At 37.6% G+C, this 26,836-nt stretch overlaps 1 protein-coding gene across 2 annotated transcripts in view; it reads left to right on the plus strand.

The window, feature by feature from the left end:
• Positions 1-26,836, plus strand: part of DNAJC1 (DnaJ heat shock protein family (Hsp40) member C1) — a 224,887-nt gene that overhangs the window by 108,612 nt on the left and 89,439 nt on the right. For both annotated transcript variants that reach the window (XM_079770626.1, XM_079770627.1), the window contains exon 8: positions 7,604-7,767. In XM_079770626.1, the coding sequence (XP_079626752.1) occupies positions 7,604-7,767 (164 nt within the window). The remainder of the gene's footprint in view (positions 1-7,603; positions 7,768-26,836) is intronic.

The raw sequence follows: 26,836 nt of genomic DNA on the forward strand, positions 1-26,836 counted from the left end.
ATTACACATTGAATTACCTTTATAGGGCTTTTTAAATATCTACTTCATGTATTTGTTTCATGGATGAGTTGGGGTAGTTACTATATTTCAAGCAATTGGTTGATTTCTTCTAAATTGTCAAATTTATGTATAGGGTTTTTCCTAATGTTCAGTTATTGTCCTTTTGATATCTGCCTGTCTTATAGCAATTTTTCCTATTTCACTGCTGATATTGGTAACTTTTGTTTTCTCCCCTTTTCCTTTGTCAGTTTTGCAAAATGTTTATCAGTTTTATTGAGCTTTTCAAAGAAACATTTCCTTGTATCATTTATTTTTCTCTATTGCTTTTGTTTTCCATTGCATTAATTTTTGTTCTTATTTTCATTATTTTGTTCCTTCTGCTTGTTTTGATCTTTTGATTTTTTTCTTTTTTAAAAAAATATTTTTATTAATTTCAGAGAGGAAGGGAAGAGAGAGATATAGAAACAGCAATGATGAGAGAGAATCATTGATTGGCTGCCTCCTGCATACCCCCTACTGGGGATCTCCTGGGGTTCTTTTCCCAGCCTTACAAAGGGTTCAGCAATCTGGAGAAAGGGGCTGATGCATAGATTCTAGAAGGAGTCCATAGACGAAAGATAATTTTGAAAGGCATTGGGGGTCAGAGGACCTTCAGCTAAAGGAGCTAGAAGACTTACCCTTGTCTAAGGACCCCATGGTATTTATTAACACAATTTGTCCTAAGGCAAGGTGGAGATAATACACTTCAAAGGGTAGGGTATCAAAGGGTATTGTCAGTTTGGGGAATAGCCTACAGCTGTTCAGGTGTTTGGCCAACAGGAGGCAATAATATGCAGATTTAAGATGCTCTGAGCTGTCTGGCAGCAAGCGATTATCCTATTCAGGTTTGGGAGAGATGCTGTTTAGCTGTTCCAACAGGTAATTACAGTTGTGGCTCACCCTTGTTGAGCCGCCCAAGCTTCACCAACCTTTTGGTGAAACTCTTGTAATTATGACATGTTGGAATTGGTTCCCGGCAGGGATCAAGCTTACAGCCCAGGCATCCAACTTTGATCTCCTGGTTCATAGGCTGATGCTCAACCACTGAGCAACACCAGCCGGGCTGTTTGTTTCTTGATGTGGAAGCTTAGATTATTGACTTGAGGTTTTTCATCTTTTTTTAATGTAAGCTTTTAGCACTATAAATTTCACTTGTAGCACTATTTCGGTATGTCTCACATGTTTTTATAAATTATATTATCATTTAATTCAGTTTGTCTTTTTTTATCTTGAAACTTCCTCTTTGATACATGAATTATTTAGAAATATGTAGTTTAATTTCCAAGTCTTTGAGGATTTTCCAGTTATTTTTCTGTTATTGATTTCTAGCTTGGTTCTGTTTTCATCAGAAAGCCCACCCTGTATGATTTCAGTTCATTTAAATTTGTTGAGGTGTGTTTTAGTATATATTTCATAAGCATTTGAAATGTGTATTCTGCTGTTGTTGAATAGAGTATTATATAAATACAAATTATATCTAGTTGGATGATGGTATAGTTGACTTATTCTAAATACTTGTGGATTTCTGTTTAGATATCCTATCAATTGTTGAGAGAGGGATGTTGAAGTCTTTGAAAGTAATTGTGATTTTTTTTCTATTTTTTCATTTCCATCATTTTCGCATCATGTATTTGGCAGCTCTGTTGTTTGTTGCATACATACACTTAGGATTGCTATGTCTTCTTGATGGCTTGACATTTTTTAAAATCATTATATAATGTTTTTACCTTTGGTTCGTAGTCTGCTTACCTGATATTAATACAGCTACTACTACTGCTTTCTTTTAGTTAGTATTTGTATAGTGTGTCTTTCTCAATCTTTTTACTTTCAAACACCCATATTGTTATATGTGAAGTAAGTTTCTTGTAGATAGTATATACATAGGTCACAATATTTTATCCACTGTATCAATCTCTGTTTTAATTGGACTATGTAGACCATTTGCATGTAATGTAATTATTGATATGTTAAGGCTTAAGTCTGCCATTTTAATTTTTGTTTTCTCTTTGTTCTCTCTCTTTTTTCATTTCCCTGTTTTCTTTTTCCTGATTCTTTGTGGGTTACTTGAATATTTTTTTAGAATTCTATTTGGATTTATTTATAGTTTGTGTAGTGTATTACTTTGTATAACTTTTTTAGTGGGTGCTCTAGGTATATGTTAAATATACATAACTTATACATCTACTGTTGTCCACAGTTTACCATTTCAAGTGATATGTAGAAACATTTCCTCCCTTTACCTTTCCCACTTATAATTGTCTTATGTATTTTCTTTACATATATTGAATGTTATTGTAATTCAGCTGTCAAGCATAACTTAGAAAACTGAAGAAGAGGAGGAAAACTCTATTGTGTTAACCCATATTTTTATATTTCTCTTATTTTTTCTTTCTTCCTATTTTTAAAAATTTTTTTTATTACTTCCTTTCTTTTTGGAGAATTTCCTTTAGCCATTATCAGACAGGTCTCCTGGTAACAAATTTTCTTAGTTTTCCTTCATCTACAGTTATCTTGGTTTTCCCTTTGTTCCTGAAGGATATTTTCACTAGACACAGAATTTTTTTTTTAACTAAAACCTCTTTATTTAATGTATTTTTAAATTGCTTTTTAGAGACAGAAAGGGAGAGAGAAACATCAATAATGAGAGAGAAACATCAACCAGCTGCCTTCTACACTCCCCCTACAGGGGATTGAGCGTGCAACCTGGGCTTATGCCCGGACCCGAAATCAAACCAGTGACCTCTTGGTTCCTGAGTCTATACTCAACCACTGAACCACACTGACTGGGCTCACTAGATACAGAATTTTTTTAAAATATATTTGTATTGATTTCAGAGAAGAAGGGAGAGGGAGAGAGAAATAGAAACATCAATGATGAGAGAGAATCATTGATCGGCTGCCTCCTGCATGTCCCCTACTGAGGATTGAGCCTGCAACCCGGGCATGTGCCCTTGACCAGAATCAAACACGGGACTCTACAGTCTGCAGGCTGATGCTCTATCCAGTGAGCCAAACCAGCTAGGCTAGATACAAAAGTTTAAGTTAACAGTTCTTTACTTTCAGCACTTGAAAATGTTGTGCCACTTCACTCTGGCTACCTGTGTTTGGATACAAATTCTATTGTCATTTGAATTGCTTTTCCTCCACAGGTTAAGATTTCATTTCTCTCTTACTACTTTTAAGATATTTTTCTTTTCGGTTTTTTGTTTTTGTTTTTTGTTTTTTGCTGTTGACTTTTTATTTATTTATTTTAAGAGTGTTTCTTATTGCTTGTCAAAACATTTTTATATGGCTGCTTTAAAATCCTAGTCAGATCATTTGTGTATCTTTTCATCTTGTTGGCATCTGTTGATTTTCTTTTCATTCAAATTGAGATATTCTTGATTCTTGATATGATGAGTATTTTTTATTAAAACTTGTACATTTGGGGCATTATAAGACTCTGGATCTTATTTAAACATTTTCTTTTTCCTGATGTTCTCTGACAAAGCTCTAGTGGAAGAAGGACAAGGTTGCTGCCCTGTTATGGTCAGGTAGGGGTGGGAGTCCAGGTTCCCTTCATGGCCTGTATTACAGCTGAGGGAGAGTACTTGTGAATCCTCTCAGGGTGGGAGGGTATGGGCGTTCCTGCTTGTCAGTAGGCCTCCACTGATAACACCCTGGCTGGGATAGGCAAGAATGTCTACTTACTGCTCCCCACCTGGCTTCTGAAATGGGGTGGGGGAAAGAATGGGGGTTGCCTCATTGCTGCCGGGCAGCTGTGAAAGCCCTGCGTGTCCTCTCTGCTTCCTCTGCGACCATCCTGGAAGGGCAGGGTAGGGCACCTCATTATCCTTGGATGGACATGGAAATCCAGGCTACCCACTCGTTCTCTACTGACTCTGCAGGGAAAGGTGGTCCTCATTACCTCTCAGCAGGGATGAATGTCTGGCTTCCTACGACTTCTCCTACCTCACCCTGGTGTGGAGACTGTGGTTCCTTGTTACCACCTCACAGTGGCAGGAGTCTGGGCTTCCCATTAGCCTTGCTGGCATGGGAAGGGTTTTGTCAGTTCTTCTTACCTGAAGTAGATTGGCTGTTATCTAAAAGTTCTGTTTTGGTTGTTTTTTTCTTGTCTTAATTTCCCTTTTTTTATTTTTATTTTTTGGTCTGGGATGTATGAGGCAAAAAACAAACAACTCACCACCTTGGTGTTCATTGAGTCCTGCCATACCTAGCTGGTCTATCTTCTCTCCAATATTCAGAATCATGTTGTGTTTGTTTCATACAAAAAATTTAGGACTAAAAAAAAATTAAGACTTTTAGCTTTTCTTAGTGGGATGACTGTGGAAAAGTATTTCTCCATTTTTCCAGAACTAGAAGTTTTGTACTACTTTTTTAAAGTGATTTTTAAATGCTTATTTAAAAAGACATCGAACACTTGTAATGGTGATGAAACACCTCAGAAATAAATACAAACAACCAGATTTATTTACTTTTTTTTTATAAGTGGTTCTCTATAAACAGACAAAATTAGTTCTCATGAGATGGTTTCTTGTTTATGTGGGCTGTCCCTTAGCAGTACTTTGTTCAAAATAAAACAAAAAATTGAGAGAAGCTGAGTAATGTGACAGGCTTCTTCATGTGGAGTCAATTTTATGGCTTCTTCTTTTCTAAAAACGTTTTCAAAAACAAAAACCTAGCCCTGGCCAGTTTGGCTCAATGAATAGAGCATCGGCCTGTGGACTGAAGGGTCCCAGGTTCGATTCCAGTCAAGGGCACATACCTGGCTTGTGGGCTCAATCCCCAGTAGGGGCCATGCAGGAGGCAGCCGATCACTGATTCTCTCTCATCATCATTGATGTTTCCCTCTCTCTCCCTCTCCCTTCCTCTTTGAAATAATAAAAATATATATTTTTTTAAAAAACTGCCTTCTATTTGGGCTTGTATGGTACTCTGGTGATACTGTATGTGATTGTTGATACGTTTGTACCAAATTCACATGTCATTCAAGTTACTAATTTCCTGTTACGGTGTCAGGGTTTGTTGTGGGGGTTTTTTAAGCCATCAACTCAAAAGCCTGCAAATATTAAGGTATTGAAGCAATATAAAATAAAATGTAATAGTAGATTCCACATAATTTCTAATTAAGGTAATATTCTTTCTAAACAGAACTGTTTCCCACGGCACTATATTCTTAACTAGTGGCCTGGTGCACGAAATTCATGCATGGAGGGGGGTTCCCTCAGCCCAGCCTTCACCCTTTCCAATTGGGGACCCCTAGGGAGATGTCCGACTGCCAGTTTAGGCCCAATCCCACAGGGTTCAGGCCTAAACCAGCAGTCGGACACTCTCTCGCAATCCGGGACCGCTGGCTCCTAGCTGATCACCCCTAACTGCCCTCCCCTGCCAGCCTGATCTCGCTCCCAACTGCCCTCTCCTGTAGGCCTGATCTCACCCACAACTGCCCTCCCCTGCTGGCCAATTTGGTTCTGATTGGTCAGTTTCTATGCCAGTCAGCGTCAAAAGCTCCGCCTTTTAGGCAGCCATTGGCTCCTCACAGTTGACCCAGATTTGGTTCTGATTGGTCAGTTTCTATGCCAGTCAACGTCTTCGGGCCTATCTCCAGGCCTGATCAGAGAGGCGGGGCTGATCAGCAGCCCCTGTGGAGGCCCGGAGAGAAACAGAGGCGTGGCTGCTGGTGAAGCCCGAAGAGAGAGAGGCAACGGCTGATCAACAGCTGCCACGGAGTCTGCAGATCAGACCCTGCCTCTCTCTCCAGGCCTCTTTCTGGGCATGATCCACAGCCCCCTCGGCAGTCAGTGCTGGGTCGCTGCGCCCGCACTGGCAGCAGTCAGTGCTGGGTTGCTGTGCAGGACTGACTTCTGGTGTTCGGTCGAGCTTTCAGTTGGTCGTTACGGACCCTGGGTTTTTATATATTGGGATGTACATTATTTTTGGCCTTTTTTTTCGTTGGGCTGTTTATCCCCTTGTTACTTTATAGTCTATTTGTCAATCTTTTGTTTGTACTTTGACATGTAGAAGTTCTTTACAAATCTCTTATTTCTCTCTTGATTTGTTATTCTATCTTTTATCTTTTTTATCGCAATTGGGTTTCTAGTTAAAATTTTCTTTCTTTAAATAGTACAGGTAGTTTTTTAGATTTCTCATTGCAAGATTTTTATTGTTTTGGTATTAAATCGCCTATCCACCTGGGATTTATTTTTGTATGTGTCTCAGTTGTTATTTTTTCAAATTGATATTCAGTTGTGCCAGCATCATTTATTAAATCCTTTTCCCACTGTATTGAAATATTTATAGGTTCTCTATTCTCATCCAGGATTTTGTCTATTCCTATGCCCATAAATTTTATTAAGTTATAGTACATGCAAACACACTCACACACACAGGATGGTAAAGATATGGTTATAAGGCTGTGTGGTTTTGACAATAGTAATTAAGAATGGAGTTGCTTCTCAATGTTAACTCTCTAATCAAAATGGGATTTAATGAAGAAGCCAGTTGATAACTAGCTATTGATAACTACCCCTGATGCTGCCAGATTAATTTTGCCTTTGTAAATATTGAAAAGATAAATGTATACCATTTTGTGCCAGGTACTTTGATAGGGGGTATATAATTTTTTTTCACATTAGATTTAGCTTTCTTTTACAGATCAGAAAATGACACTTGATCAAATAGTTAAGTTACTTGCCCAATATTTAACTATTAGGTGGTAAAGATAGGATTAAAACACTAATGACCAGGCTTTTTCAATTGTGTCAGAAATGAGATGTTTCATGTAAAGTACTTTTTTCACAGTTTTTAAAATTTTTATTTTTAAGTTACATTCAATGTTATTTTGTATTAGTTTCTGGTGTACATCATAGCAGTTATATAATAATATACTTCACAAAATGTTCCCCCAATATTTCAAGTACCCACCTGGCATGCATAGTTATTACAGCATTGTTGACTATATTCCCTATGCTTTACTTTATGTCCCTAGCATAACTACCAATTAGTACTTCTTAATCCCTTCACCTTTTTCACCCAGCCCTCTAATGGCCCTCCCTTCTGGCATTCATCAGTCTGTTCTCTGTATCTATAAGTCTGTTTCTATTTTGTTTGTTCATTTATTTTATTCTTCAGATTCCACATATAACTGAAATCATATTGAAAGTACTTTAAAAACTAAAGATGTATACAAATTGCTATGATGATTATGTCATCATCATCATCTCATCATTAGCATCTCTGAGTATTTTTTGTTTTGATTTTTATTTATTGATTTGAGAGAGAGAAACATCAATTTGTTGTTTCACTTATTTATGCATTCATTGGTTGCTTTTTGTTTGTGCCTGACTGGGAATCGAACCCACAACCTCGGTGTATCAGGATGATGCTCTAACCAACTTAGCTACCTAACCAGGGCCTCTAAGTTTATTTTAAAACAATGCATGCAGTGGGAAATGCACACTAAAACCTATAGCTAAATAGTTTGATGGAAAATAGGTGTTCTTACAAGATACGGTCTATGAATAAAATATTAAAAATTATTTTTGTTCTTTTAAACATTTTTTAGAGCCGAAGAAAGTTAAAGTAAAAAAACCAAAACCAGAATTTCCTGTATATACACCTTTGGAAAGTGCATATATTCAATCATATGATCATGGAACTTCTATAGAAGAAATTGAGGAACAAATGGATGATTGGCTGGAAAACAGGAACAGAACACAGAAAAAACAGGTAAATAAGCTTTTCAAAATTTATTTTGTGTCAAATACATGCAGACAAGTACATTAAATATAGATATACAGCTACATATCTCAGTGAGCTCAGTGATCTATCACTAGAGAACCAAGTTAACCATTGCCAAGATCAAGAAATAGAACATTGCTATTATTCACAGTGGTCAAGACATAGAAACAAACAAAGTGTCTTTTGATTGATGATTGAATAAAGAAGATGTGGTACATATATGCAATAGAATACTACTCAGCCATAAGAAAAAAATGAAATACTGCCATTTGCCACAACGTGGATGGATCTTGAGAATATTATGCTAAGCATGCTAAGCAAAATAAGTCAGACAGAACGACTCAAGAATCATGATTTCACTCATAAAACTGAAGGGAACAAATGAACAAACAAGACATATAAAACCTCATAGATACAGACATCAGTAAAGTAGTTACCAAAGGGAGGGGGGCTGGTGGGGAGGGGTGTTGTAAATTGTAAGTAGGGTCAAATATATGGTGATGGAAGGAGATTTGAATTTCAGTGGTAAACACACAATGCCATATACAGATGATGTGTCATAGAATTCTACACTGCAAACCTATATAATTTTATTAACCAACTAGAGGCCCAGTGCACGAATTTGTGCAACAGTTGGGTCCCTCGTCCTGGCCTGCGGGATCGGGACCAAACCAGCTCTCCAATATCCCCCAAGGGATCCCAGATTGTGAGAGGGTGCAGGCCAGGCCGAGGGACCCCACCGGTGCACGATCAGGGCCGGGGAGGGACGCGGGAGGTTGGCCAACCAGTGAGGGACCATGGGAAGGCTCCAGGGCATGTCCGGTCCATCTCACTCAGTCCCGATCGGCTGGACCCCAGCAAATCTGGTCGGAGCATCTACCCCCTGGTGGTCAGTGAACATCATAGTGACTGGTCTACCAGTTGACTGTCTGCCCCCTGGTGGTCAGTGCATGTCATAGTGAGCAGTTGAGTGGCCTTAGCATATCGTTAGCATATTACGCTTTGATTGGTTGAACGGACAACTGGACAACCGAACACTTAGGATATTAGACTTTTATTATATAGGATGTCACCCCAATTAAAAAAGAAAGAGAGAGAGAGAGGGATGGAGGGAGGGAACATTTCCAGTACACAGAAGCCTTACTCATGCTTCCTCCTTTGGCCCATGAGCCAGGAGGTCACAGTTTGATGCACTACTTTCCTTTTCTCCCAGCTAGATATCTATTATCCTGACTTCTAACATCATAGATTAATCTTTCCTGTTGCTTGAAGTTTATAAATGAAAACATTCTTCGTCAATTCAGGCTGCTATAACAAAAATATAATAGATTGGGTAGCTTAAAGAACAAACATTTATTTCTCATAGTTCTGAATATTGAAAAGTCCAAGATCAAGGCATCAGCAGATTTGGTGTCTGGAGAAGGTGCTCTTCCTAATTAATAGACAGTAATCTTCTTGCTCTGTCCTTATATGGCAGAGGAGGTGAGAGAACTCTCTGAGGTCTCTTTTGTAAGGTCATTTACTTCACTTATGAGGGCATATCACAATGGGAGTTATGATTTGAGGGGAACACAAACATTCCATTCAGAACACATGCCATATGTAATCTTCCATCTACTCTCCTCTATTCAATATAATATTTGTGAGACTCATTCATTATTGTGTATAGCAGTGGGTTATTCATTTATATTGCTATATAGCAGACCATTTAGAAATATATACAGCACAAATTATTTTTTTGTTGGAGATTTGCATTGTTTCTAGTTTTGTGCCACAAAATAATTTCCTGTGAATATTATTATACTTTTAATACATTTTATAAAAAATGTAAATTTTTATTTTTGGAGTTATGTTGCAGGGTCAACTTCAGTAAATACTTCTAAACAAGTTTTTTTTAAATGCTTGTATCAATTTCTACTTAAGCAGCATGATATGAAATTTCTAGTTACTCTGCATCCTTGCCAATAATTGGTCAAGTCTTTTATATTTTAGCCATTATGGTAAGTTATGTAGAGATATCTAATTATGTTTCAATTGGCATATCCTTTGATTAATAAGATTGAGTTTATTAAACACTGATATCCTCCTATACACAGAGCCTTTTCAAGTCTTTTTGTACTGGGTTGCCTGCGTTTTTTCATACTGATTTGTAAAGAGTTCTTTTTATATTTCAGAAATGAATCTTGCATATATTTCCTCCTTCTGGCTTGCTTTTTTACTCTCTTAATGGTATCTTTTGATGATCAGAATTACTAATTTTAATAATCAATCTTTTCCTTTTCTTTATTTGGTGTTTTTTGTGTTGTGTTTAAGAAATATTTTCCTATCTCAAAATAAAGATATTTTCATCCTAGCTTGTTTGGCTCAGTGGATAGAGCGTCAGTCTGTGGATTGAAGGGTCTGGGTTTGATTCCAGTCAAGGGCACATGCCCAGGTGGCAGGCTCCCTCCCCAGTAAGAGGCATGTAGGAGGAAGCCAGTCAATGATTCTATCTCATCATTGATGTTTCTATCGCTCTCCCCTCTCCCTTCCTCTCTGAAATCAATAAAAATATATTTAAAGATAAATAAATAAAGATACTTTCAGATCCTTCTAGAAGCTTTAATATTCTACTTTTTACATTTAAGATCAGTTATCCCTGGAGTTGATTTTTGTGTTGGGGGTAAAGTAATGATCAAGTTTAATTTTTCCCCAAAAGTCTTTTATACCAATTTACCCAATACCAATTAATAAAAAGACTGCATCCTACAGCTCTACAAATATGTCCGTTTTTTCATAAAAGTGTCCATTACCATATGTTTCTATTTCCAGACTTTTCATTTTATTCCACTAATCTACTTGTCCATTCTTGTGCTGTTACCATACAGTTTTCACTACTGTGCCTTCATAATAAATATCTGGTACAGTAATTTTCCAGCTTTGTTTTCCTTCTATAAGATTGCCACTTTATATTTTTGTATAAATTTTTAAAGTAACATCATTTTCCACAAATTATTCAGGTGCCATGTTCACTTTGAATTACATTGAGCATATAGATCAATTTTGAAAGAATTGGCATTCATACAGCATTGACTCTACAACCCATGAGTAAATCCATTTATTTAAATCTTTTTAAAAAATTAACACGTTGCAGCTTATTATCCATATATATTTAATAAATAAATATATATGGATAATAAGGGGCCATCACGAACAAAACAAACAGACGGACGACCGAACAGGCTGCATGGGGCGACCAGGCCGGCAGGGGGGGTTAGTGAGGGACTACCAAATGACTGAACAACAGGCTACATGGGGCAACCAGGCCGGCAGGGGGGTTAGTGAGGGATGACCAAACAACTGAACAGCAGGCTGCATGGGGTGACCAAGCCAGCAGTGGGGGGCAGTTAGGGTGAACCAAGCCAGCAGCGGGGGCAGTAAGGGGCGACCAGGCTGGCGGGAGGAGCAGTTCGGGCGATCAGGCCGGTTAGATATCAGGGCAGAGGCGGTTAGGGGTGATCAGGTTGGTAGTGGGGGCAGTTAGGGATGATCAGGCAGGCAGGCAGGCAGGTGAGCGGTTAGGAGCCAGCAGTCCTGGATTGTGAGGAGGATGTCCGACTGCCGGTTTAGGCCCGATCCCCAGGATCAGGCCTAAACCAGCAGTCGGACATCCCCCAAGGGGTCCTGGATTGGAGAGGGTGCAGGCTGGGCTGAGGGGACCCTCCCTCCACCCCCATGCACGAATTTCATACACCAGGCCTCTAGTGTGTACATATTACACATTTTTTTCTTGGATTTATTTCTGGGTATTTAGTGTTTTTAGATGGCTTTGTGTATGATATTCTTACTTAAATTTCACTTTTTTTTTTTATTGATTTTTTACAGAGAGGAAGAGAGAGGGATAGAGAGCCAGAAACATCGATCAGCTGCCTCCTGCACACCCCCCACTGGGGATGTGCCCGCAACCAAGGCACATGCCCTTGACCGGAATCGAACCTGGGACCCTTGAGTCCGCAGGCCGACGCTCTATCCACTGAGCCAAACCGGTTTCGGCTTAAATTTCTCTTTCTACTATGCTTGGTATATAGAAATACAGTTGATTTTTGTATCTAACAATCTTGCTAAATTTTTAAAATTCTAATAGTTTGTCTGAATATTATGTGTTTTTTTCTCTTTTGTGCTAAGAATCTCCAATACATGTAGACTAGGAGTGATGATAGGCATCCTTGTTTCTTTATCCATCTCAAAAAAAAGCTTCATCTATAAATTTTTTATAATATTTTAAAATACATTTTTATTCATTTTAGAGAGAATAAGGGAGAGGGCTAGATAGATAGAAAGATCAATGAGAGAAATATCAATTGACTGCCTCCTGCATGCCCCCTACTGGAGATCGAGCCTGCAACCGAGGCATGTGCCCTGACGGAGAATTAAACTGTGACCTCCTGGTTCATGGGCCAGTGCTCAAGTACTGAGCCACACCGGCCAAGCCATCTATAAATTTTTTCTGGTTAATCATTAAAATTACTTATTGAACTTTTTTCACCACAATAAGTCTAGCTGACATACATAGTCACCATACATAGTTACAAAAAATGTGTGTGTAATAAGAACCTTTAAGATTTACTTTGCTAGCAACTTTTAACTATGCCATACAGTATTAGTAACTTGTTACCATGCTGTACATTACATTGCCATGACTTGTGTATTTTATAACTGTTAAGTTTTTTCCTTTTGATCCCCTTCAGTCAGTTCACCCTCCCCCAGACCCCATCTCTGATTAGCAGCAATATGTTTGCTTTATCTGTGAGCTTAGACTTTTTTTTTTTTAGATTCCACTAAAAATGTGAGGTCATTTGGGAGATCATATAATATTTGTCTTTCTCTAGTTTATTCTACTTAGCATAATACCCGTTAGGACCATCCATGTTGTGGCAGATGATAAATTTCATTCTTTCAAAAAAGGCCAAGTAATATTCCACTGTGTGTGTGTATGTATGTATGTATGTATGTATGTGTGTATATATGTGTGTGTGTGTATATATATACCACAATTTCTTTGTCCATTCATCCATTGATGTACATTTAGGTTGTTTCCTAAACTTAAGTGCTGTAGATAATGCTGCAGTGAACATGGGGGTGCATGTATCTTTTCCAGTTGTATTTTTGTTTTCTTCAAATAAATGCCCAGTAGTGGGATTGCTGGGTCATATGATAGTTCTATTTTTAATTTCAGCCAGTTTTCCATAATGGCTGCACAATTTGCAATCCCACCAAAGTACCAGAGGATTCCCTTTCTCCACATCGTTGTCAACATTTGTTTGTTGATTTATTGATGATAGCCATTCTTGTAGGTGTGAGGTAATATCTCATTATAGTTTTATATTATATTTCCCTTATGATTAGTGATACTGAGCATTTTCTTTTATGTCTGTTGGACTCTACAGAAATATCTGTTTGGGTCCTCTGCCCATTTTTTAATCAGATTGTGTTTTTGGTGTTAAGTTTTATGAGTTCTTTTTATATTTTTAATATCCCTTAATGGGTATCATTGGTGAATATCTTCTTCCATTCAGTAGGTTGTCTTTTTGTTTTGTTGATGGTTTCATTTTCTGCGCAAAAACTTTTAAATTCAATTTAGTCCCATTTGTTTATTTTTTCTTTGTTTCTCTTGTTCAGGGAGACATATCCAAAAACATATTGCTAAATACTATGTCACAGAGTTTTAAAGAGATAGTCTTTACCTCATTGTATATTCTTGCATCCTTTTTCATAGATTAGATTAGGTGTGGGTTTATTTCTGGGCTGTCTGTTCTCTTTCATTGGTCTCTGTGTCTGTTTTGATGCCAGTACCATGCTGTTTTGATTACTATAGCCTTGTAGTTTGATATTAGGTAGTGTGATACCTCAAACTTTGTTCTTTTTTGTCAAGATTACTTTGGCTATTAGCAGTCTTTTGTAGGGTTTGTTTGTTTGTTTGATTTTTAGAAATTTTATAATTATTTGTTCATTGTTATTTTAATAGGAATTGCTCTGAATCTGTAGATTGTTTTGGGTAGTGTGAACATTTAACAATGTTAATTCTTCGTATCTGAATAAAGCATATTATTTATTTGTAACGTCACAGGTCTTTTACCTCCTTGGTTAAATTTTTTCCTAGGTATTTTTTAAAATATATTTTTATTGATTTCAGAGAGAGGAAGGGAGAGATAGAAACATCAATGATGAGAGAGAATCATTCATTGGCTGCCTCCTGTATACTCCCTACTGGGGATCAAGCCCACAACCCAGGCTTGTGTTCTGACCAGAAATCGAACCATGAGCTCCTGATTCATAGGTTGGTGCTCAACCATTGAGCCACACCATCCAGGCTAGGTATTTTTTTATGCAGTTGTAAATGGGATTGTTTTTAATTTCTCTTTTAGTAGTTTGTTATCCTATATAATAAAAGGCTAATATGCAAATTGTCCCCCCTGGAGTTCGACCAACTGGGAGTTCAACCACTCGCTCTGACATGTGCTGACCACCAGGGAGTGGCGCGGAATGAAGGAAGGCCCCAGCCAGCAGCCAGATGGCCCCAATCAGCCCTGATCACTGGCCAGGCCTAGGGACTCTACCCATGCACAAGTTTTGTGCACCGGGCCTCTAGTTGATGTGTAAAGATGCAACCAATTTCTGAATATTCATTTTGTATTCTTCTACTTTACTGAATTTGTTTATTAGTTCTAATATTTTTTTATGGAACCTTTAGGGTTTTCTATATTATGTCATCTGCAAAAAAATACAGTTTTACTTCTTCCTTCCCAATTAGGATGCCTTTTTCTAGTTTTCTTGTTTGATTGCTCTGGCTAGGATTTCCAATATTATGTTGATTGGAAGTGGTGAAAGTGGACATCTTGTCTTACTCCTGATTTTAAAGAAAAGCTTTCAGCTTTTCACTGTTGAGCATATTGTTAGTCATATAGGGCCTTTATGTTGTTGAGGTATGTTCCCTCTATCCCTACTTTGTTGAGAGTTTTTAGAAACAATGGATGATGGATTTTGTCAAAAGCTGCTTCTGCATTTTTTGATATGATCATGTGACTTTTAGCCTTTATTTTATGTGGTGTGTCACGTTAATTGACTTACAGATATTGAATCAATGTTACCTCAGAAATAAATCTCATTTATCATGGTGTATGATCTTTTTAATGTGTTGCTGAATTCATATTGCTAATATTTTGTTGAGTATTTTTACATCTGTATTCATCAGAGATAATGGCCTATAATTTTCTTTTGTGTAGTGTCTTTGTCTGGTTTTGGTATCAGGGTAATGCTGGCTTTGTAAAATGAGTTTGGGAGCCTTCCCTCTTCAATTTTGAGAATAGTTTAAGAAGCATAGGTATTAATTCTTCTTTTAATGTTTGTTAAAATTTACCTAGGAAGCCATCTGGTCCAAGACTTTTATATGTTGAGAGTTATTTTTTATTATTGACTAGCATCTGTCTGCACCTGTAGTCTAGATGGAATAAAAGTTCAGCAATGGAATGCCTGCCAGCACTTCCATTTCCGGAAATAGTTGCCTCAACCCTTGCCCCTCCAGGCCTTGCCCAGAGGTTAGTCAGTTTACTAGTAGTCCCATCCCATATGCCCCTAGTGCTTTTTATGTTGCCCATGTGCTGGAGCTTTGAGCAAGTGAGTTTGAGAGTGAATGAGTCTGTGTGCGGTCTCTTTAAGTCCTGCAGTACCTTGGTCTCCCATAGCCCTTATTTCTCTGGGACACAATCCTTACCAGTTTTCACAGCCTGATGTTATGTGGAATCCTCTTCCCAGAACCGATGCCCCACTTTGGGGAGCCTCGTGTGGGGCTGCGACCCCTCTCTCCTTAAGAGGGAACTCCACCACACTGAGTGGGGGACTCTTCTGTATTGGATATCCACCCCTCCTACCAGTCTCATTGTGGCTTCTTCTTTATATCCTCAGTTATAGGAATCCTCTTCAGCCAGTCTTTGGGTGGTTCTCCATGATGGTTGTTCTATAATTTAGTTTTAATTTTGATGTGGCCATGGGAAGAGGGGAGCCACATCAAAACTCTCCCAGTCAAGATGGGAGAGTTTATCTACTCTCCCATCTTGACTGGAAGCCATCTATTCCCTGTTTGTGTTATTGAGTTTAAAGTTCTTTATGTATTTTAGATGCAAGTTCTTTGTCACCTATGTTTTGTAAATATGTTCTCCCAGTTATGACTTGCTTTTTATTAAGTGATAGTGTTCATTGAAGTGCAAAGGTTTCAAATTTCAATTTTCATTTTATGAAGGTTTTTCTTTTTAAAAAATATATTTTATTGATTTTTTACAGAGAGGAAGGGAGAGGGAGAGAGAGTTAGAAACATTGATGAGAGAGAAACATCAATCAGCTGCCTCCTGCACACCCCCACTGGGGATGTGCCCGCAACCAAGGTACCTGCCCTTGACCAGAATCGAACCTGGGACCCTTGAGTCCACAGGCTGACGCTCTATCCACTGAGCCAAACCGGATAGTGCTGAAGTTTTTTCTTTTATGCTAAGTTCTTTTTATGGCCTAATTAAGAATCTTAGCCAAATCCAAAGTCCCTAAGAGTTTCTCCAAAGTTTTTACCTAGAAGTTTTTATAGTTTTTGCTCATATATTTAGATCTGTGATTGAGTTCAAGCTAATTTTGTATATAGTGTGAAGTAAGGTTTATATATATATATTAACATCCAATGTTCCATCACTATTTTTTTAAAGGTTATCCTTTACCCATTGCATGGCCTGGTTCCTTGATTGAAAATTAATTGACCGTATATGTATTGGTTTATTACTGGGTTCTCTATTCTGTTCTATTAATCAATATGTCTCTATTTACACTAATATAAATTGTCTTGCTAATAAGCTATAAATAAGCCTTGAAATCAGATCATGTAAATCCTCCAACTTTGTTCTTCTTTTCAAAATTTTATTGACTACTCTACTTTCTTTATATTTATATATAAAATTTACAATCAACTCAATCTTTACAAAATATTCTGCTGGAATTTTTATGGGAATTGAATTGAATCTGTAAATAAATTTTAGGAGAATTGACATTTTTTAAATTTTGAGTCTTTTTATCCATGAATATAGTATAGCTTTCATTTTATTTAAGTACTCACTAATTTTTCTTAATAACATCTTTTGTCAAATTTATACATAAGTAGTTAGTATTTTTGCTAATATTCTGAATTATATTTTTAATTTCAGTTTCCTATGGTTCTTTATGAGTATGTGGCAATACAATTGATTTTTGTATTGATTTTATTTTACCCTGCAACTTTACTAAACTCACTTATTAGCCCTAGTAGCTTTTTAAATTTTATTTATTTTATTGTTGTATAGACGCCTTCGGATTTTATACAGGGATGACTATATTGCCTGCAAATAAAGACAGTTTTATTTCTTTCTGTCCAATTTGGAAACCTGATATGTCTTTTTGTTGCCTTTTGATTGGACACAACCTCAAATCCAGTGTTTATTTTAATGATTAGAGAAGACTTCTTTATCCCCTTCTTGATCTTGGAAAGTATTCAATCTTTACCACTAAAAATGATGTTAGCCCAACCCTTTTAGTAGGTGCTCTTCATCAAGATAAGAAAAGTCCCTTCTGTATCTAGTTTTAGGAGAATATTTTTATGAATGGATGTTGAATTTAGTCTATTTTTTCCTGCCTCTAAAAGGGTGATAATATGGTCTTTTTTCTTTTATCTGTTAATATAGTGAATTTAATGGATTGATTTTAAAATGCTAAACTGGCCTTGCATTCCAGAGATAAACCCCAGTTAGTCATTAGGTATTATCATTTTTATATGTTGTGAATTTGGTGTACATATTTTCTTTAAAATTATCTCTATGCTTATGAAGGATAGGTGTATAATTTGGTGTTTTTTAAATATTTTTTCTGTTTTTTTCCATCAGATGATGGTGACCTCACAAAATGCATTGGAAAGTGTTTCCTACTCTTTTTTTTTCTTTTTTTTTTTTCCTACAAGCATTTGTGTAGAATTTCACCTATGTTTTCTTAAGGTAGCATTGGTCATTTATATCTTTGAAGAGGTTTGAGTATATTTCACCTAAGTTGTTGAATGGCTTAAGTTGTTTATAATATTCCTTTCATTTTTAATATTGGCAATTTGTGTCTCCTGTTTTATTTCTGGTCAGTATCAATAGAAGTACTCCATTTAACTCATTTAAGTATCAGCTTTTGGTTTTATTGACTTACTGTATTGTTTTTCAATTTTATATCTTACTGATTTATTAATTTTTTCTTGTCATCTGCTTATTAAGGATTTAATTTGCTCTTCATTTTCTAGTTTTATAAGGTGGAAGTTTAGGACATTGATTTAAAAGCTTCCTTCTTTTCTAAGTGATAATGCTGTAAATTTTCTCTGAATCTAGAGTTTTATATGCTTATGTTTATATTATATTTTAGATGTTTCCACAATATTTTCTTTCAGTTCAGAACAGTCTAATTTCCCTTGTGAGTTTTTTTCTTTGACTCATCTTCAGTTTCCTAATAGAAAGGTATTTTCAAGATATCTTTCTGTTATTGCCTTCTGTTTGTATATAGTAGATTTTATTCTTTTGGGGGGGTATTTTTTTTTTTTTAATTTTCTTTTATTGTTTGAAGTATTACAAATAGTAGTACATATGTCTCCTTTTTTTCCCCATTGACTTTCCCCCGGCCTCCCCTACCACCCTGGGACATGCCCTCACTGCCCCCCCGCAACCCCCCGCCCAGTGTCTTGTATCCATTGGTTATGCTTATATGCATGCGTACAAGTCCTACAGTTGATCTCTTACTGCCCCTCCCCAACCTCCCCAGATTTCCCAATGTAGTTTGACAGTCTGTTCGATGCTTCTTTGCCTCTGTATCTATTTTTGTTCATCAGTTTATAATGTTCTTTATATTCTATAAATGAGTGAGATCATATGATATTTTTCTTTCACTGACTGGCTTATTTCACTTAGCATAATGATCTCCAGTTCCATCCATGCTGCTGCAAATGGCAAGAATTTCTTCTTTTTTACCGCAACATAGTATTCCATTGTGTAGATGTACCACATTTTTCTAATCCACTCATCTGCTGATGGGCATTTAGGCTCTTTCCAAATCTTTGCTATTGTAAATTGTGCTGCTATGAACATAGGGGTGCATATATCCTTTCTGATTGGTGTTTCTAGTTTCTTGGGATATATTCCTAGAAGTTGGATTACTGGGTCAAATAGCAGTTCCATTTTTAGTTTTTTGAGGAAACGCCATACTGTTTTCCACAATGGCTGCATCAATCTGCATTCCCACCAGCAGTGAAGGAGGGTTCTTTTTTTCTGCATCCTCTCCAGCACTTGTCATTTATTGATTTGTTGATGATACCCATTCTGACAGGTGTTAGATGGTACCTCATTGTTGTTTTGATTTGCATCTCTCAGATGATTAGTGTCTTTGAACATGTTTTCATATGTGTCTTGGCTTTCTGTATGTCCTCTTTCAAAAAGTGTCTATTTAGGTCTTTGCCCATTTTTTGATTGGATTGTTTATCTTCCTTTTGGTAAGTTGTATGAGTTCCCTGTAAATGTTGGAGATTAAACCCTTATCGGAAATAACATTGGCAAATATGTTCTCCCATACAGTGGACTTTCTTGTTGTTTTGCTGATGGTTTCTTTTGCTGTGCAGAAGCTTTTTATTTTGATGAAGTCCCATTTGTTTATTTTCTCCTTAGTTTCCATTGCCCTAGGAGCAGTACCGGTAAAGATATTGCTACGACAAATGTCTGCTATTTTGGTGCCTATGGCTTCTTCTAAGATGTTTATGGTTTCCCATCTTACGTTTAAGTCCTTTATCCATTTTGAGTTTATTTTTGTGTAGGGTGTAAGTTGGTGGTCTAGTTGCATGTATCTGTCCAATTTTCCCAAAACCATTTATTGAAGAGACTGTCTTGACTCCATTGTATGCTCTTGCCTCCTTTGTCAAATATTAATTGAGCATAATGGTTTGGGTTGATTTCTGGGTTCTCTGTTCTGTTCCACTGGTCTGTATGTCTGTTCTTATGCCAGTACCAGGCAATTTTTGAGAACAGTGGCTTTGTAGTATAGCTTAATATCTGGTATTATGACCCCTCCAACATTTTTCTTCTTTCTCAAGATTACTGCAGCTATTCGGGGTCTTTTTTTATTCCAGATGAATTTTTGTAGAGTTTGTTCTAGGTCAGTGATGGGCAACCTTTTGAGCTTGGTGTGTCAAACTTCGCCAAAAAACTGAGCATAACTCGGGTAGTGTGTCACTTTGAGGAAAAAACATTATTTCGCAAATGTTTCATCCTCAGGAGCAGCAAATGTTTCATCAGAAATGGCTACGCGTGTCAGTGCTGACACGCATGTCATAGGTTCGCCATCACTGTTCTAGGTCTTTGAAGTATGCCGTTGGTATTTTAATGGGGATTGCATTGAATTTATAGATTGCTTTGGGTAGTATGGACATTTTAATGATAATTATTCTACCAATCCATGAACATGGTACATTCTTCCATTTGTTCATGTCTTCTTCTATCTTTTTTTTCAGCGCCCTGAAATTTTCTGAGTACAGTCCTTTATCTCCTTGGTTAAATTTATTCCTTGGTATCTGAATGTTTTTGTTGCAATAGTAAATGGGCTTTGCTTTTTAGTTTCTCTTTCTGTGAGTTTATTATTGGTGTATAGAAAAGCCATAGACTTCTGGTTGTTAATTTTGTATCAAGCTACATTGCCGAATTCATTTATTAAGTCTAGTAGTTTTTTGATGGAATCTTTGAGGTTTTCTATGTACAACATCATGTCATCTGCTAATAAGGCCTGTTTTACTTCTTTTCCAATTTGGATGCCTTTTATTTCTTCTTCTTGTCTGATCACCATAGCTAGTACTTTTAGTACTATGTCGACCAGGAATGTGAGAGTGGGCATACTTGTCTTGTTCCTGTTCTTAGGGGAAATGGTTTTGGTTTTTGCCCATTGAGTATGATGTTGGCTGTGGGTTTGTCAAATATGGCTTTTATTATGTTGAGGTATGATACTTCTATTCCCACCTTGCTGAGAGTTTTTATCAAGAAAGCGTGTTGGATTTTGTCAAATGCTTTTTCTGCATCAAGGATATGATTATATGGTTTTTATCTCTCAATTTGTTTATGTGATGTATCACATTTATCGATTTGCAGATATTGTACCATCCTTACATCTCCAGAATAAATCCCACTTAGTCATGGAGTATGATCTTTCCAATGTATTGCTGGATTCGGTTTGCTAGAATTTTGTTGAAAATTTTGGCATCTATGTTCATGAGGGATATTGGCCTGTAATTCTCTTTCTTTTAATTGTCTTTATCTGGTTTTGGTATTAGGGTGATGCTGGCTTCATAGAAAGAGCTTGGAAGTGCTCCTTCCTCTTGAATTTTTTGGAATAGTCTGAGGAGGATAGGTTTTATTTCTTCTTTGAATGTTTGATCAACTCCCCTGTAAAGCCATCTGGTCCAGGGCTTTTGTTTGTTGGAAGTTTTTTTATTACTGCTTCAATTTCTTCCTTAAATATTAGCCTATTCAAATTTTTTGATTCCTCCTGGTTGAGTTTTGGAAGGTTGTATTTTTCTAGGAATATGTCCATTTCTTCTAGGTTGACCTATTTGTTGGAATAGAGTTGCTCATAGTATTTTTTTACAATTCTTTGTATTTCTGTGGGGTCTGTTGTTATTTCACCTCTTTCGTTTCTGATTTTGTTTATTTGGGTCCTCTCTCTTTGCTTCTTGGTGAGCCTGGCTAGAGGTTCATCAGTCTTTATCCTTTCAAAGAACCAGCTCTTGGTTTCATTGATCTTTTGTATTGTGTTTTGTTTTTGTTTTCGTCTCTATGCCATTTATTTCCACTCTGATCTTTATTATTTCCTTTCTTCTGCTCACTCTGGGCTTTCCTTGTTGCTCTCTCTCTAATTCTTCAAGTTGCAGCTTTAGTTGGTTTATTACCAGTTTTTGTTGTTTTTTGAGGTAGGCCTGTAATACTATGAACTTCCCTCTCAGGACTGCTTTCACTGTGTTCCAAAGATTTTGGATTGTTGTGTTTTCATTGTCGTTTGTTTCCAGGATGGTTTTTATTTCTTCTTTGATCTCTTTGGTAACCCACTCATCCTATATAATAAAGAGGCAATATGCAAATTGACCGTCACACCCTCACACAAGATGGCCAGCATAGGAGGGCAGTTGGGGGCGACCAAGCCGGCAGGGGAGGGCAGTTAGGGGAGACCAGGCCATCAGGGGAGGGCATTTGGGGGTGACTGATCCTGTACGGGAGGGAGGGCAGTTGGGGGGGACCAGGCCTGCAGGGGAGGGCAGTTAGGGGCAACCAGGCTGGTAGGGGAGGGAAGTTAGGGGTGACCAGGCCAGCAGGGGAGGGCAGTTGGGGGGACCAGGCTGACAGGGGAAGGCAGTTGGGGGCGATCGGGCCGGCAGGGGAGGGCAGTTTGGGGGACCAGGCTGACAGGGGAAGGCAGTTGGGGGCGATCGGGCCGGCAGGGGAGCAGTTAGGCGCCGATCAGGTTGTCAGGGGAGTGGTTAGGGGGTGATCAGGCTAGCAGGCAGAAGCGGTTAGGGGCAATCAGGCAGGCAGGCAGGCGAGCGGTTGGGAGCCAGTAGTCCTGAATTGTGAGAGGGATATCCAACTGCCGGTTTGGGCCCAATCCCTGTGGGCAGTCGGACATCCCCCAAGGGGTCCCAGATTGGAGAGGGTGCAGGCTGGGCTGAGGGACACCCCCCCCTCCCCCAGTGCATGAATTTCATGCACCGAGCCTGTAGTCCTATTTATAAAAGGGTAATATGCAAATAGACCGAAGGGCAGAACAACTGAACAACCAAAGTGTAATATGCTAATGATATGCTAAGGCTGCTCAACTGCTCGCTATGACGTGCACTGACCACCAGGGTGCAAATGCTACAACCATAGGTTAGCTTGCTCCTGGGGTCTGGCTGATCAGGACTGAGCGAGATGGGCCAGACATGCCCTGGAGCCCTCCCGAGGTCCCACCCCGGCCCAATCGTGCACTGGTGGGGTCCATCAGCCTGGCCTGCACCCTCTTGCTATCTGGGACCCCTTGGGGGATGTCGGAGATTCAGTTTCAGCCCGATCCTGCAGGCCACTCCCCTTGGGAGGGCACCAGACATAGAGCTCTTGGCTGGCGAGCGCTGATGAGGCAGCGCGAGCCTCTTCTGACTAGGACTGATTGGGTGCAAGCCCGTGGCAGGCACAGTGGGGTGGGGATGAGTGGGAGTGGCAGGTAGGAGCTGCAGGGGGCATTGGACTGCGGGTTTCAGCCCAATCCCTGTGGGCCACCCAGAGGGACCCCACCCATGCACAAATTCGTGTACTGGGTCTCTAGTCTCTAATAATAAAAGTGTAATATGCGAATTAGACCGGACATCCTTCCAGATGACCTTCCGGACAAAGCTAGGGCTGCAAGGGAACCCTGGGTCCCAGGTGCCTGTCAGTGGCCAAAGAGAAGCCTGGGTCCCGGGTGTCAGAGGGAAGCCGGTGCCGGCAGCTGGGGGAAGGAAGGCCTACTCTTGCACAAATTTCGTGCATCAGGCCTCTAGTAACAAACTCTTTTAAAATAAAATAGTTTCTCCTCCCCTCCCCTCCCCCCCCCCCACTCCCTGAGGCTGCAATGAATAAAATAAGAAATAAAATCACTATCCTGCATCCTTAGTGCCATGGGCTGTACCCTTGTATGATTTCATAAGCTAAGCTAGATGGGCCTGGGTAGTACTGGGATGGAAGACCTCAAAAAAAACAAGGTCTGTGTAACACACATCTTCTATGCAGCCAGTGTTTCATCTTCTCTGAACCCTTCTCTTAGAGTCATTTTTGCACTTTCCTCTTTATTATTTGATTGATTTACTTGCTCTAGGGGGGAAAAAACAGTCCTTAAAAGTAAATGCATTTCTAGTCATTTAAGTCAGTGCATTTATTTTACCTTTTCAAATTGGAAAAACTAGTCTGAAAGTTGCTTGGCTATATTCTTGAAGAGACTATTCCAACTAGCAATGTCTTTTATTGTCTAAAAATTTACTTTCTCATGGACTTCTCATTATATTTATCTCTATAGAGTGTTTTCTGTTTCAGTTTGTTTTGAGAGATAGTGTTCTTGTTTTACAAAAGATATACAACACATGAAATTATTTTTAAAACACATAAAATATAATCGTGGGAAGATTCAAAACTTAGAATTCTTTTCTTGTTCCTTTTAAAACCTAGATTCTCTACATACTTTAATTTTAATTTAAAAGTCTCAAATACCAATAATTTTAATTATATATATATATATATATATATATATATATATATATATATATATATAACACGATGTAAGTAATTCAGTTACAAATGCACTAATGTTTTAACCATGAATAGACACAATCTACTTACAACTGTTCTTCCCTAAACTCACACAAACACACCTTTCATAATTACAGATGGCACATATGCATGCTTGCACACATACATCACTATGTTCTTTAATAGACTAGTTTGTTCTCTTTCTCTCCTGCTCCTTCTCTTTCCCTCCCTATAAAAGAATGCTTTTTTTTTTTCTTAATGAAATTTGACATAGAACCTCAATATATGCAAGACAGGTTTTATTTTGTTTTGTTTTTCTTAAAGCTGAGCTTCACTGATTAAGGTCAAAATGAGGGAGACTAGAGTCCTATCTATTTGGTCTCTTCCTCCATGAGGCAAAACACCTTGGAAAAATCCTAAAGTTCTAAAAAACATGTCTATCCCTCCTCAGTTTCACATACATCCATATACAAAAAATTCTGAAAGAGTAATGGTTAGTAAAGAAAAGTGAATTTTTAAAAAATACATTAAGAGCATAAACAAAATTGGTTATTGTGAGAAAACAGGTATTGAATAGAAATAAGTGTGTAACTCTAAAAGAATGAACATTATTTAAATTAAAAAGAAGTGCATATATCTTATCAGGAAAGCAATGTTCATAATGCTGTTCTGTTTTAAAATGGTGATGATAACACTTTGAACTATGAGCATGGACCTGAAAAGTGTTCGGTAATGACTCTCGGTGGTTTCTTATTCTACTCCTACTCCAAATCCCCTTCATTTCTGATTACCCCCAAACCAAAATTAAACCCCAGAGTCATAGCAGCCAGTTAAAGATGGATGGTATGTCCTTCTTTATGAAATAAAAATGGTCATTTATTTATATTGTGGAGTATCCCAGACCTGATCTTATTTATAACTTAGTTCCATTTAAGGTAATATTCCCTATATGACATCAATGTTTCTTTCAGGGACTAATTCTTCAAGTTACTCATTTTAAACTCATCATAAAGCCCTCTTTATCAAAATTTTAGAATACACAATGGGAGTGGTGTGTTGGTAAATTTTTAAAAATTGATTCTTTGGTGGAGGGAAAAGGCCTCAATTTGTTGTATTTGCCAATTTCAGTGGCAGTTACACCCATCATGGCTGCTGATTTGAAATTATGAACATGAATTCATTGAAAGTGGAGTTGGGAAAAGTTGTTTAGTAGTAAAATACCATTATATTTGTGCACCATGTAGATACAATAAATGTGAATATACCCAAAGGCATACATAATAAAATGTAGTAAAATAATTAGGAAGTGATGAGCTTTGAGTATTACCTTTTTGTCATAATTATAAGTTTATAAAACTTAATTTTTAATGATGGGTATGTTTAACCACGGACTCACAACATTTCTGAAAGTTTAGCTATTGGCTCTCATGAGCAGGTATTAATGGACTCCAGCACACCACTGTTTTGAGGACAATTCAGTTCCTTTACCTTTTACCAAAACTGTGATTCAACTAGCCTTCCTCTGTCTCCACGGTTCACTGTAGTATACAGATTATTTTGCTCTTGGTATTTAGGGAATTAGCGGATATAAGTACCAGCCTGCTTCCTGCTTCTTTTTATCAGTTTGTCTATGTTATTAAGTCATCTATTATGTTATTTCATAGTCATTTAATATCTTACCTTCTTGTGACATGTTTAGCAAGATGACTTTAAATCAATCAAATTATTCCTTTCCATGTTTAACAACAGAACCAAAAGAGATGAGCCATGGGTGCATTGGAGTACCGGTAAGACATTTTTGTTGGCAGATCTTTAATTCCCTACAGCTGCCTAGATTGATCTGTTTTATTGTTAAGAACAAGGTTTCCTTTTACAAAGCTTTTTAATGTAGTTAGTTGATAACAGCTGAAGTCTCCAGTGAGAGGTCACGATCTGTTACCCAGCAATTAACTATTCAGCTTGCCACTGAATATTTTATCATTCTTTAGCTTACCCTTAAGTCAAATTGTTTTACATATTCTTTCTGAAACATTTTTATATTTCCATAAATAATTTTACTATGATAATATTAGATTTCGAATATCTGCTGTTTTCAGAAGGTAAATTAAAACTTTGCCTATTAGAAAATCATGTATTTTGCTGAGTTAACCTTTTGTATTAAATATTTTTATCACATAAGTGAAGCTTCAGGGATAAAAGGAAAACTTTCTAAACATTGCTTCTGAATGGATAGCAGAGAAGTCACCCTGGTTAATGAATTTTTATCTGATGCTATTTGGTCATCATGACAAAAAGGACCAGTGATTTAAGAGCTCAAAAATTTAAGATATTTGTTCACTATTAGTTTGGTATTCTTGCTTTATTAAAGTCCTATTTTAAGTCTATTAAAATCAATTTTTACAAATGTTAAGCTATATTTTTGTGAGATTCTTTTAGAGATAAGGTATAACCTGTATGATATCATTCATGTACAAAAAATAGCAAATCTCTTAATTTTTTCAAACAAATTTCTGACATTAAGCCCTTCTCTGCAGGGTCTGTGAGAAGTCTATTGTTAGTCATTCTTTGGGGCATGGTCCTTTCCCAATGATCTCTTCAAAAGGACACTGTCTGGAGTTGCTGCTTTGCTGATTTTCTGAGTGCCCTCTAATTCCTGTGGAAGCGAGTCTCACTTGCTTGTCTTCCTGCTCTCAGGCCAG

Source organism: Cnephaeus nilssonii (assembly GCF_951640355.1).
Source record: "Cnephaeus nilssonii genome assembly, chromosome: 1".
NCBI classification, from domain to species: Eukaryota; Metazoa; Chordata; class Mammalia; order Chiroptera; family Vespertilionidae; genus Cnephaeus; species Cnephaeus nilssonii.